A 12,500-nucleotide genomic window follows, 5' to 3' on the forward strand; every position below is an offset into this window, starting at 1 on the left:
AGACCAAGGGGCCTCTCTTCCCAATGATGGCCGATTAGGCCATCTTCTGCTACATATGCAGCTAGAGACATGAGCTCAGGGGGTACTGGTTAGTTCACATTGTTGTTTCACCTATAGGGTTGCAGCCCCCTTCAGCTCTTTGGGTACTTTCTCTAGCTCCTCCATTTGGGGCCCTGTGTTCCATCCAATAGATGACTGTGAGCATCCACTTGTGTAGTATTTCCCCTAGGAGTGAAGGAGACTTCTAAGCTGAGGAGACACCATGGGCATGCCAGTTCATTAGACCCTGAGAAGCCCAGTTATACAAAACCAACCCTAACGAAGCCTCTTTATTGTCTTTGCCCCATGACAATGTAAAGCAAAGAGCAGTAAGCAGAGAGAATTAAGACTTTTCCATCTTTCTGTTCTCTCTGACAAAGACTATACTGTAAGAGCTACACTATGTAGATACATGGGTGTGGCTTCAAACTGTCTGGACACATTTCACCTCCATGGAACGCCCTGTGTGTTAATATTCCTTCCACGAAATTCAGAAAATGCAGTCATCAGGAACAGGTTTTGACCTTTGACCTTCAGCTACTGCTTTCCCTCTTACCTTAGAGTTAAACATTAAGAAAAACCCAAATAGTTCCTTAAACAATTCCAAAGGGTGAAGGAACACATGCGCGCGCACACACACACACACACACACACAAACACACAGATATTAGAAGATAAGAAAAACATTAATTGTTAGATTAAAGAGTAAGTCACTTTGATAGGAATCATTTCTGTCATATCTATGAACACATGTGTGAAAACTTAGAAAAGACCACGTCAGAGCAACTTGCCTGGAGAATCTTTCAAAACTGCAAGCAATTCATACTCCTCTGACACATTATAGCCACAAACATAATCAATACATATTTAAACATTTAATGAAAAATGAATTTGTGCCACATAGCAAATTTATTGGTGTTTACAGCTTCAATCTTTCTAAATTCCTCAACTTAAAAATGCTGAAAGGCCAGAAAAAAATCTGAAATTAATTCAGGCTGATGAAGAAGAATCTCACATAGGACATTAAGTTGCTTAAATGCTACTGAGCATAAAATGCCATGATAAAGTGGCATCTTGCTGTGTCTCTATTACATCTTCAGCACTAAAATTAATTTATGATCAGTCGTCAATTCATTTACATGTCAATTTATGCTAAATCCTTCCTTGCTGATAAATGCTTATCCTTAGATCCATTAAGCTAGAGTAAAGTCTGTGTTCTATAATATGACCTTGCTAATTGTTGCATTACCATTTTTATGAGCTACAAAAACTTACAGCTTCCCCATGTTTTTGAGCCAATATTTAATCCACTGCTTGCCTACCTACTTGCTAAGTCAAATCTTCTGCTATAATTGTCTTTGGTTAAACCAGTCCAAATATTGACCTTTTCTAGATGTAGAATAAAAAGGGAAATATATGCAGAAGCTTTTGATACTCCCAATATTTGAATGAGCATCAAATCTACCCACTTTCTGTGTGTGTGTATACACTTGTGTGAGCACATGTGTACATGCATGCACTTCTGCACATGTATGTAACATATAGGGAAAGCAAAACAAGCAAGTAGAAGAATTTTTCCTTTGGTTATATAGCATCCATTGATGTGTTTCACTCAGATAAACATCATTTGGCATCTAATTTGTCTTAAAGATCCTACAGCTGCCTTAGGAGCCTAAGGCAATGAATTCCTCATTTGTAGCATTGTCAGAAATTTCCATTCATTCTAAAATTATTTTATTCGACTATTTTTGTTACAGAGGGAGATCCTCAGGTGAAAAATTTAATGGACCACTTTCTAAACAACTGTGTAGCAAATAGACAATCAAGTGGGGATGTCTTCATACTGATCTGTTGACCAAGTTCTAGAAAAAAATTTAAAGTATCCTATACCAAAAGGAAAATAGCTCCAGAATTCCATTTTAGATACCATGTGCATGTGTTGTCCAACATCAAAGACAACCTCTAAGCCACTTAATCATGTCATTATTGGCCTTAGTTCTGTCACCGATGCAGTTAGAATATCGACTGTATGTTAAGGACACCCTTTTCCATATCTTTCTCCATTCTATACCTTTTAGAACTTTCTCTTTCATGGCATTATTATTAAATCTACAATGATGCTGAGGAAAATAAAATGCTGAATCCTGTCTTCCTCTTTTAGTTTATGACAGTGCATTGCTGTTCAAGTAGAAATCTCCCTAACTTAGTTTTGAACATGGGAACTTTTCAGTGTTTATTTTCCAACCCACACCATGATGTGCACTGTGATGCTAAGCCTGTTTTTGTGCTTTGTGACAATTAAATAGATGCTCATGACAATTTAGAAGCACAGATTACCAAAATTAAAGGTAAAGTGATATATATTTTAAAAAATACTGACAGCTAAATTTCAACAGTCCACTGTAACTGAACGTAGAACCAGAAAATGTCACATCTGAAAACTCCTCATGATTTTTATCAAGGATTACTATGTCCAAACAATTTTATGTAGAATCTATCTATCTATCTATCTATCTATCTATCTATCTATCTATCTATCTATCTATCTATCTATGGAGAGATAAAGAAAGACAGAGACAGAAACACAGAGAGAGAGTCAGAGACAGAGAGACAGAGAGAGAACAGCTAATGCTGACTAACAAAGCAGCCATCATATTTTCATATTAAATATAAGTCCAGAGATAAATATTAGTCATTTTCAGAGCAAGGATTACAGTCACTTTGTGTTATCATAAGACTGATATGTTTTTGTGTGTGAATGCATGCATATATATGTATACACACACACACACACACATATATATATATATATATATATATATATATATATATATCACTTAATCTGTAATCTATACATGCACACATTCATACATAATGTATAATATATATTAAGTGGTAAATATATACATATATATTCAAAATAGATGAAGTTGCATGATTGAAATCTTCTGTGATAAATTGCTTTATCTATAAAATTAGGGCATTTATGGTTTTGAAGGTCAAGTAACTAACCTAGGGTGAGTCCTGACAACAGAGGCCAGGACATATCTGCAAAGTGCCAGACCCTAAGGACTTTAGACTTTGAAACCTCAGTCCTGAATTGTTTTTGTACTTTCCTGCTTTTTCCCTCCTTCCTCTGAGAATCCTTTCTCTCCATCCCTTATCTTTCCTTCCTTTTGTTTATTTCTTGTTCCCTTGCTATGCTGTTAAAATGTGAAAAACCAGTCTGGGTATAGTAGTGCCGGCCTTTAATTACAGCCTGCAGAACTCAAACTAGGCTACACAGTAAGTTTCAAGAAAGACCCTGTCTCAAAAAGATAACAAAAGGTGGGTAAAAAGTCACCCATTAATAATAATAATAATAATAATAATAATAATAATAATAATATCTAAATTCCTAATCCAGTGTTATACGTAAGTACACAGCATAAACGCTTGTTTTGGCAATAATTATATAAAGCAATATGTGCTTCAATACATGTTTTTTTCTAAACTAAGCTCATAAAATTTAGAACCATTGATAATTTCTTCTCCTGACTGTTTTCTTAAATGTATACACATTCTAGAATTTAAGGAGCTCCACAGATAGATCAGTTGTTCTGAACATATTCTGGGAAAATGTATTTCTTCAGGAAGGAGAGTTCTGCTTTTATAATAATTATATTTATTTAATTTATTTGTGTGTGTGTATTTATGTGTATAGGTGTTTTGCCTGAAAGTATGCCTTGTGCACCATCTGGGTGTAGTGCCTGCAAACGACAGAGGGGCCATCATGATTAATGTATACAGGTACCTCTGGGAAAATACCCAAAAATGCATGTGCATCTCCAGTCCCCTTCCCTGCACCCTCTCTGCCAGCTCACACGTGAATCGACATGTATATGTTCCCTGTTATGTTCACATACTCTTTCTATAGTTCCTCCTTTGTTTTCTCCGCTCACATGAATTTCTGTCCTCACCTTCTCCATATAAATGCCTATGCACTTTCTGATGTGCTCACATCTCCCAATTGTTCACTCACTTCCTGTCCACATATACATATGCTTTCTACATGATGCATACATGTTCCATGTTCACTTTTAATCTAACATACATATACACACATCTCCTGCTCTCAGATTCAATGAAGTAAGTTCATTCTATAAAATTTATATACAAACTCTGTAATAAATACAAACACACACACACACACACACACACACAAACACACAAACACAAGATCTAGAACAGTCATCCTCAATCCCTTTAGAGTCAAATGACCCTTTCACATGGGTCACCTAAGGCTATCAGAAAACACACATATGTATACTACAATTCATAATTGTAGCAGAATTACAGTTATGAAGTAAAGATGGAACCATCTTTTTGGTTGGGGTCACTACAACATGAAGAACTATATTAAAGGGTCACAGCATTAGGCAGGTTGAGAACCACTGGCCTAGCAGCGAAATTAAACCTGCGGTTCAATGTTCTCTGAGTCTCTAGAATAAGGAAAGACAAGACTATGGAGGTTCTTATTTAGCTACTGTCCTGTAAGGTACAACTTCGCCAAGGAGATGTATTTTCAGGGGACATATGCATACCTAGATAGTCTGAAAATTGTTTTGAACATATGTCAACAGTTAAACAGGAAATATAAGAATCAAAGAAAATTTTGTTTTCTTAACAATGCAAGCTTTGCTTGGCACAAACATGGAATTAGTTCCAGGAGAAGTGCACATTGCTTGACCAATTGCATAAGATACCCTAACTAGTTCTTAACGGGTGAGCATACAAAAGGGTAAAATAGTATTCTGCTAAGTTAGAGTAGAGAGGTATATATTGTCTCAGGGATTACAATATTTAATATAGAATTTCAGAGGCTATAGCTGACCTTTGCCATTTTTCTTGGGACTTTCATTGCATTCTTAATAGGAAACAGTTTGGTATTACTAGTGAAATATGCAAAGATATTCAGAATTTTTCCCTAAAGTAGATTATGCTAGACATTCAGGCAAAGAGGCTTAACATAATAGTGTACTAATAAGTCAGCTCTCACAGAATGCAAAAGTTTTAACTTTTGCCCTGTCACCTTCCGCTGGATCTATGTTTCCAATCATAGCAATATATCCGTGGTTTTAAAATCTTAATTAGCTTGATAATCAGCTCAGCCTCCAGGCAAGAGGAAACACTGAGAATTACATTCATGCTGCAGATGCTGAAAAATCAGCAAAAGGGAGGCAGAGGCTCTGATGGATCCCCTGTACTATCATATACCATGGTCCAGCAGAGCTTGTAGGTCTATCAGGCAGCCCCAATACTGTAGAGATTAGGAAACTCTCAGAGTACACACAGCATCAGGGAAACTCTGATAAGAAGCATTAGGGGGGAGGGGAGAGAAGGGAATTATCTAAGTGAGTGTAGATATAGCTTGTCTGAGGTGACCCAAGAGAATGCAGAAATCAGATTTAGGTTTGCAGTAGCTCTGTCCGGTAAGGGATAGAAAGACTGAAGTTTGTCCTTTGCTACTCCCTTTGTGGATGTAAGGAATTTCATTTGGACAATTTTTAAATCTTAGGAAAGAGGCCGTTGTTTAGCTCTTAAGAGTCATCCCAGGCACGCACCAAAGGAAGTCTGCTTAGTGAACAAGAAAAGAAAGAAAGAAAAAGGAAACCTAAGCAATAAACAGCCAAAATAATTACACTTCTTGGCAGAGGACTGGTGATTATATTCAGCAATGTGAAATGCATAAATGTACTTCTTATCTCACTATGCATGTTTCCACTCCAAAAATATAATGCTGTGTGTAACCTAAGAGAGGCTCCTTCTGAAGGCCCCCTTATTTTCGCCAGTGAATGATTTTACAGGGTAAAATATCAAGGAGCGCTTTCAGATCTCATTCACTTTGTATGTCGCTCCCGATATACAAATTATATCATTTCTAAAAGTAAAGCTTTTTCATGTAACACACTTGGTTCCCTAGCAGAGTGAACTTTTCTTGAAAGCCTGGGATATAATTGAGTTTTCCTTCATGTCTTTAAAGCTTTTTAAAATTCATGAATTTCCTTATCATTTTAGCAGCAAAGCAAAAGAATTTCTAAATCCTTTTTGAATTTGGTGTTTAACATTATCATATTTAAAATGTTACAAAAATAGATGGAGTGGAAGTAAGCATTTGATTTATGATGCATTTTGATGTTGCAAATAGGTCACTTATTCTCATTCTATTCGTCTTGTTACCTGTGACAGAGCTGTCTAGATTGTCCATACTGGATCCAGGTGTCTGGTCTAGTGCTCTGAGGGGCCTGGGAATTTCTAATGGTTCCTCTTCATCATCAGCATCCTCATCTGGAACATCTGTCTCCAAATCAGAAATCAAGGCTCCGGACACATAACCTAATGGCGGAACTGGGGGTTGTGGAGGTGGAGTATTGCTTTGAATGTGCCTGGAATTCAAACAAAAAGAAATGAAAGACGAAAAGCAGTTTGTTAACATTAAACGAAATTGCAATTCCTTTTAAATGGCATGTTATGGTAATTCACACTGTCTCCCTTGCATATTCACCTACAGTACTGTCTTCTACTTCAGCCGAGACTCTGATGGAACTGCATAGACTATGAAAGTTATTGCTTTGATTGTTTACTAGGCAATACACAGGGGAAAAAAATATAAAGAATTTTGTGTCAACAAGTTCTTAAAAAGAGAATAGGGATATTTGTTAGAGTTGAAGCTCAACTCACTTGTTTTAATCTATGCAGCTTGGTTGAAGAAAGTTTCTCAGGTGAAAATGTGATTGGCTCAGCCCTGCCTCTGGCACACCTCCTGGCCTATAAGCATGATTTTGGCATGACTCCCATCACATTACACTGAGCAGATGTTTCATGATCCCAGTGTAGATTAGACACAAATACTTTGTGCTCTTTGTACTTGGAATCTATCTCACCACCAAAGTCTTAGGGATTGAATTTAGAACACATTGCACGTTCAATAGCCTTGTAGGGAAAGATGTCTTATCCAAATATTACAGAATTAATAGAACACACAGGCACGGTCATTCTTTTATTAGAAAATGTTTAAGAAAATCCTTGGTGCACATTTTATGACTTACACAGTGTAGAGTTCGACCCTTGGATCCATTGGATTTGCTGTGAGACTATTAATGAATTATTTCTAACCTGTAAAATGCTCAGTGGAAGTGACTCATGGTTATTTTGAGCAAAAAATTTCCTACAGAAGTAGTGAAAGGACTCCTCCCTAAGAGTCACTGCTCATAAGAACAAGCCTTTTTTTTTTTTTTTTTTTTTTTTTACTATTGGCTTTTGAAAAAAAAATTGTGGGACTATTTCTGTTCTGATTTGTAATCTTTTGAAAAAATGTTTCATTTTTTTTTTAAAAAGAAATTACTCAAGACTCCTCTATGAATTGCATTTGTGAATTTAGATACAACTCTGAAATTAACAGGATTCTAGATTTCTCAGGAATGAACTTCCAAGAACTGGACATCACTTCAATGGGAGCAGATCTAATCTCTAAGGTTATAGAGCAGGTATTTGAGGAAACTCCTTGGCATTCATCACCACCCATTAACTTAGAATGAGGAAGGCAAAGCAAGTGTTGCTAAATTCTCTTAGACTGAATACTGAGAGTTGACAAGCTCACTTTGCTGTACATGTGGTTTCATATTTGGTTCATAAATTAGAAAGAGAGAGAGAGAGAAAGAGAGACAGACAGACAGACAGACAGACAGACAGAGACAGAGAGACAGAGTGAGATACGTGATGAAGAAGAGGATATCAAGCAATATTATATATGTGGTTCATTTCACTGTGATGTGATAGATTTGGAAATGGGATGGGAATATTATAGATGAATATGGTAATCCTACATAATTTGTTGCATGCCTTGATTGGAAAAGAATTACATGGGGATGAAAATGTACTAGAAGTTAGTCTGAAATATGAGGTGGAGGTATGCAGGATTTATAACTATCTTCTAGTAACAGGAAGGGCTTTGTACATTTTATCTGTTAGTATGAATAGCAAACCTGGACGTGAAGCTGGGATCTTTTATCTGTAGAGGTCTGGGAAAGTGATGTGTAACTTAAAGCAAGGGACACTTCCAAACCAGAAGAGCAAGCAAGGTACTTTTTAGGTAATGGATGAATTGCTACTCATCTATGCAAAGCAAGCTGTGGCGTTCTGAATACTGATGGATCGGGTAGAAACATACTCAAGGAGAGAAACATGCTCTAGCCTATGGGTAGGTAGAAGATGTGGAAAAGCCCATTCACCCATTCAGAAGATATCTATGAGGCAATTACTAAATGGGAGACTTTAAGTGTAAAACAGACACCAGTGCCCAACTTAAGTGAAAATCTAACCCCTTCTAAACAGGAGAAATTAGAATTAGACAGGTAGTTTCCCAAGAATCAAACAATGTGCAAACACATTTACATCTCAAAAAAAACCCCATGAAGCATAATAGAGAACTTGAACCTAACTCCAAAAAAAAAAAAAGAAAAAAAAAGAAAAGAAAGAAAGAAAAAGGAAAAGAAAAGAAAAGAAAAGAAAAAAAGGTAGATATTTTCCTTTGTAACCTGGAGGTAGTATGTTCTTTTTGGTACAGGGTCTGTAGAATTGGAAGCCCTGGTCCACACAATACTTAACAGGACAAACCTTCAAAGGGCTTTTAGTCACAAAGTCATAGCTTTGGCTCTCAGTGGGCTGGCTATTGAGGCAGTCATGGATGTATTCAACCTTAATAGCTCTAAGAGCATGACTCTAGCTCTGTTCCCATGTATGTCGATGGGTTGGTTATCCTCTGTGCATCTTGCTAATGCAGGAAAACCAAGCTACCTGGGACTCCAATGGGAGAAAATGGAGGAGATCTCTGTTTTTGAAATTCTTCAGAAGTTTGCTCCACATCTCTTTCCTTAGCTTATTTGAATCCATAGTGTTGTATGAGAATAATCTGAAACTTAGTGTATAGATAATCCAGTGAATTCCTTACACTCTTGTAGCGTGTTCTAAAACTGCACTGTGATTTTTGGGGGCTTCTTGATCATATACCTAATTATACTTTAAGGTACTGTTAGGGAGTTCCTTTTAAATTTGTAGAGAAGCCAATTATTAGCAGCGGCATTATTTTCCACATAGGAGAACTAAATGTATAAAGGACAAATTTCCTCAGGTCAAATGTCTGGTAAGACACATCCATTTTTTTTTTTTTTTTTTTTTTTTGTGGAATTCCTCACTGGATTCTCAGCCTAAGGAATCAGAATTTACTTAGAGGTAGGATCTCAGTTTCCTACCTAGCTAACTTAAATTTGTCCAGGTGATTCTCATATAAATGAGCATGTGTGTTTAAAAGTATAAGAGACAAGAGTGCAAGACTTCGTGAGTCTTTACACAAGTGTTTGCAACTTAGTGCTATTTTGTACAAATCAGCTTTATGTAAACCAACACTATTGTTTAAAAGTAAGCATGTATGACTATTGAGAATATATCTGATGATTTGTGAAAACTACCAAAGGTCTTCTGTTCCACAACACAGGACATGTTTGTGCCATCCTGGAGTGCTGGTCCTAATCTGGTTATCTTCCCAGCTAGATGCTTAGGTGTATTTTAAAAATAAGTAGCTCACAAACACTGAAGGTGATGGCTATTTCCCTCTGGATATATTTCAGTCAGTAGAGCTACCCAAAAATGCGAAGTCTTTCATCTGACTTCAGGTGTGATGTAAATCAGCAGAAGATGCTTTCTAGTAGGGCATATATACTGAAATATAAATCAGCATTTCAGAAAAACCAAATTCCCTAAAAATTGTGAGGCTTGGTCCTATTTCTACACTGACACATTTTCACAGAACATCTGAAGGACTCCCATGTGTGATTTATTAATTTGTATTTTTATTTTACAAAAATTTTAATGTGTTCTGGATTTCTGTTGAAACGTTTATGATTTTTATTTTTATATTTTCTAATCCACTTAATTCAGCCCAAAGTCTTTTAATAACTGACACTGGCCATAATAATTCTCAGAAGCATGCATTTACATATTTACAAGGACATACAGAATTAATCACAGGCACTTTGAAGAATTTAAAAGGAGTTCTTTATTGCAGCATTAAAAATGAGGTCAAGGATAAACTAATGAACGCTGGTCTGTGAATGAGAAAAGAATCTGGTGTCACCAAAACACTCAGCCTGAGTCCCTGCTCCATTCACTTCTCTAGCTAGCTGTGCAACGTTGGCCTGTTTACTTATGTTTCTGTTACCAGTTTCTTAATATAGACAGTTAATACATATTCAAAATCAATTTTCATTCTACTCACATAGATTTATGAGCATCTCTACTTAATATACATGCAAGAACATCTCCATATGTAGAAAGTACAGGGCCTTTGGTTTACGGAGGATATTTACCATGTTTGTTTTGCTATATCAAACTGATAGGCCCTTGTCAACTCCTCCAAGTGAGCTTGCAGCATGGGTTGCATCTCTTCCCGTGGGGATGGAGTAAGAGTGGCAGTGGACTGCTGTCCAAAGGAGATAGCTGGCGAAGAGGCCACACCGCGAACAGGAGGCGTCGGGACCCGATCTTCATCTTCTTCCAGCTCATCTTCCATACCCTGATGCAAGTATGTTTGCACCGGTAGTGGTGGGCACCAGCTGTCACTGTCGTAGCTGAAATTAAATAAGAAAAAAAATGTTCATTGACATACACACATAAAGGCACACTCATACTAGCAACAAATAGCAGGGTTTCTCTGTGTAGTCCTGACTGTCCTGGAACTCACTCTGTAGACCAAGCTGGCCTCGAACTCGGAAATCCACCTGCCTCTCCCTCCCAAGTGCTGGGATTAAAGGACAAGCTTAATTTCTTTAAGTTTAACAGCAGAAACACACATCATACTGATCTCAACATATTAAGAGAAGCTCCAATTATCTTGTAAAGAAGAGTAATTATGGGGAATAGTGAAATGGCTCAGCAGGTAAGGTCCTGAACGTCCTGAATTCAAATCCCAGTAACACATGGTGGCTCACAACCACCTGTAATGAGATCTGATGCCCTCTTCTGGTGTGTCTGAAGTCAGCTACAGTGTAGTTATGTATAATAATAAATAATTCTTAAAGAGAAAAAAAAAAAAACCAGGAAGTGGTGGTGCACACCTTTAATCCCAGCACTTGAGAGGCAGAGGCAGAGGCAGGCAGATTTCTGAGTTCAAGGCCAGCCTGGTCTTCAGAGTGAGTTTCAAGACAGCCAGGGCTACACAGAGAAACCCCGTCTTGAAAAAAAAAATTATTTGACACAACACCCAACAAAAACCCAACATTTTATATCCTTTTCAGTTTATGATATCTACTTTGAAAATTTACATAGAGTCACTAACCATTTTTTAAAAGGGATTCTGGATCAAGTGTACAGAATCCTGAAACAGTAAATTTTAAATCAATAGCAATTTTAATCTCCATAGTCCTAGTATTTCCAACAAACAATAAATCCTAAGATACTTTTTAAAAAAAGGGAAAGTCTTTTCAAAAGTTGTAGTCCCCAAAAGGCTAAACTAGTAATAATTTAAATGGGAGATGGGCTCATGGAGCCAAGCTTAGCACAGTGAGGAGCTACGGCTTCTGTAAAACAGGAAGTCATTGACTTCAGCGATACAGCCATTGTGGAGTTCTTAATGTACCAGTGAACAGAGTCACCCCATGCTCACGTGAACAACTCTGGTTAAACCCTATGAGTCGCAAACAAAAATCAAACAAAGATGTGAATACAAATGGTCTCATAGGCTCATAGATTTGAAAGCTTGGTCACCAGGGAGTGGTGCGACCTTTTAGGAGGTATGGCTTTTTTGGAAAAAGTGTGTCACTGGAGGTGGGCTTTGGGGTTTCAAATAAAACTCAAGTCAGACCCATTGTCTTCGGTCTTCCCATTGCCTGTTGAGCTGGATGTAGAACTATCAACCACTTTTCCAGTACCACGTCTGCCTGTATCCACCATGCTCCCTGCCAGGCTGATGATGCCCTAAATCTCTGAACTGTAAGCAAGCCCCAATTAAATGTGTTCATCCAAAAGAGTTACTGGGGTCATAGTGCCTCTTCTCAGCAAAAGAACATTTACTGAAACAACATGGACTAGGGGAGGAGACTTGATAAGAGGAAAGGAGCAAATTGGGAGGTATACGAGGATGTCGAGAGAGGACTCTGCATAGCGGAATCAGATAATGCAATGAACCAGCAAGACAAGAGTATTTTAGAAATGGATACCTGCAGATTTCAAACAGTTTGTGGACTGGCTATGCTCTGTTGTCCAGGAGCAATGGGAATTTATTAAGTTACATATGTGTAAGCTGAGGGGTAGGTACTGAAGAGAGAGAAAGAGAAAAATGTTGGCCATAAGCAAGGAGAGAGGGGGAAAGTATCAGTTATATAGGGGCTCATCAGTCCTAGGGAGCTTGGGATAAGGTCATCTCTACC

At 37.5% G+C, this 12,500-nt stretch overlaps 1 protein-coding gene across 13 annotated transcripts in view; it reads right to left on the reverse strand.

Annotated features, from left to right (window-relative positions):
• The window catches only part of Robo2 (roundabout guidance receptor 2), a 1,496,637-nt gene that overhangs the window by 16,508 nt on the left and 1,467,629 nt on the right, over nucleotides 1-12,500 (reverse strand). For all 13 annotated transcript variants that reach the window (XM_029544828.1, XM_029544827.1, XM_029544826.1 and 10 more), the window contains 2 exons: nucleotides 10,443-10,703; nucleotides 6,259-6,464 (listed from right to left, as the gene is read on the reverse strand). In XM_029544828.1, coding sequence (XP_029400688.1) covers nucleotides 6,259-6,464; nucleotides 10,443-10,703 — 467 coding nt within the window. The remainder of the gene's footprint in view (nucleotides 1-6,258; nucleotides 6,465-10,442; nucleotides 10,704-12,500) is intronic.

This window comes from Mus pahari, chromosome 12 (assembly GCF_900095145.1).
Source record: "Mus pahari chromosome 12, PAHARI_EIJ_v1.1, whole genome shotgun sequence".
Classification (NCBI taxonomy): Eukaryota; Metazoa; Chordata; class Mammalia; order Rodentia; family Muridae; genus Mus; species Mus pahari.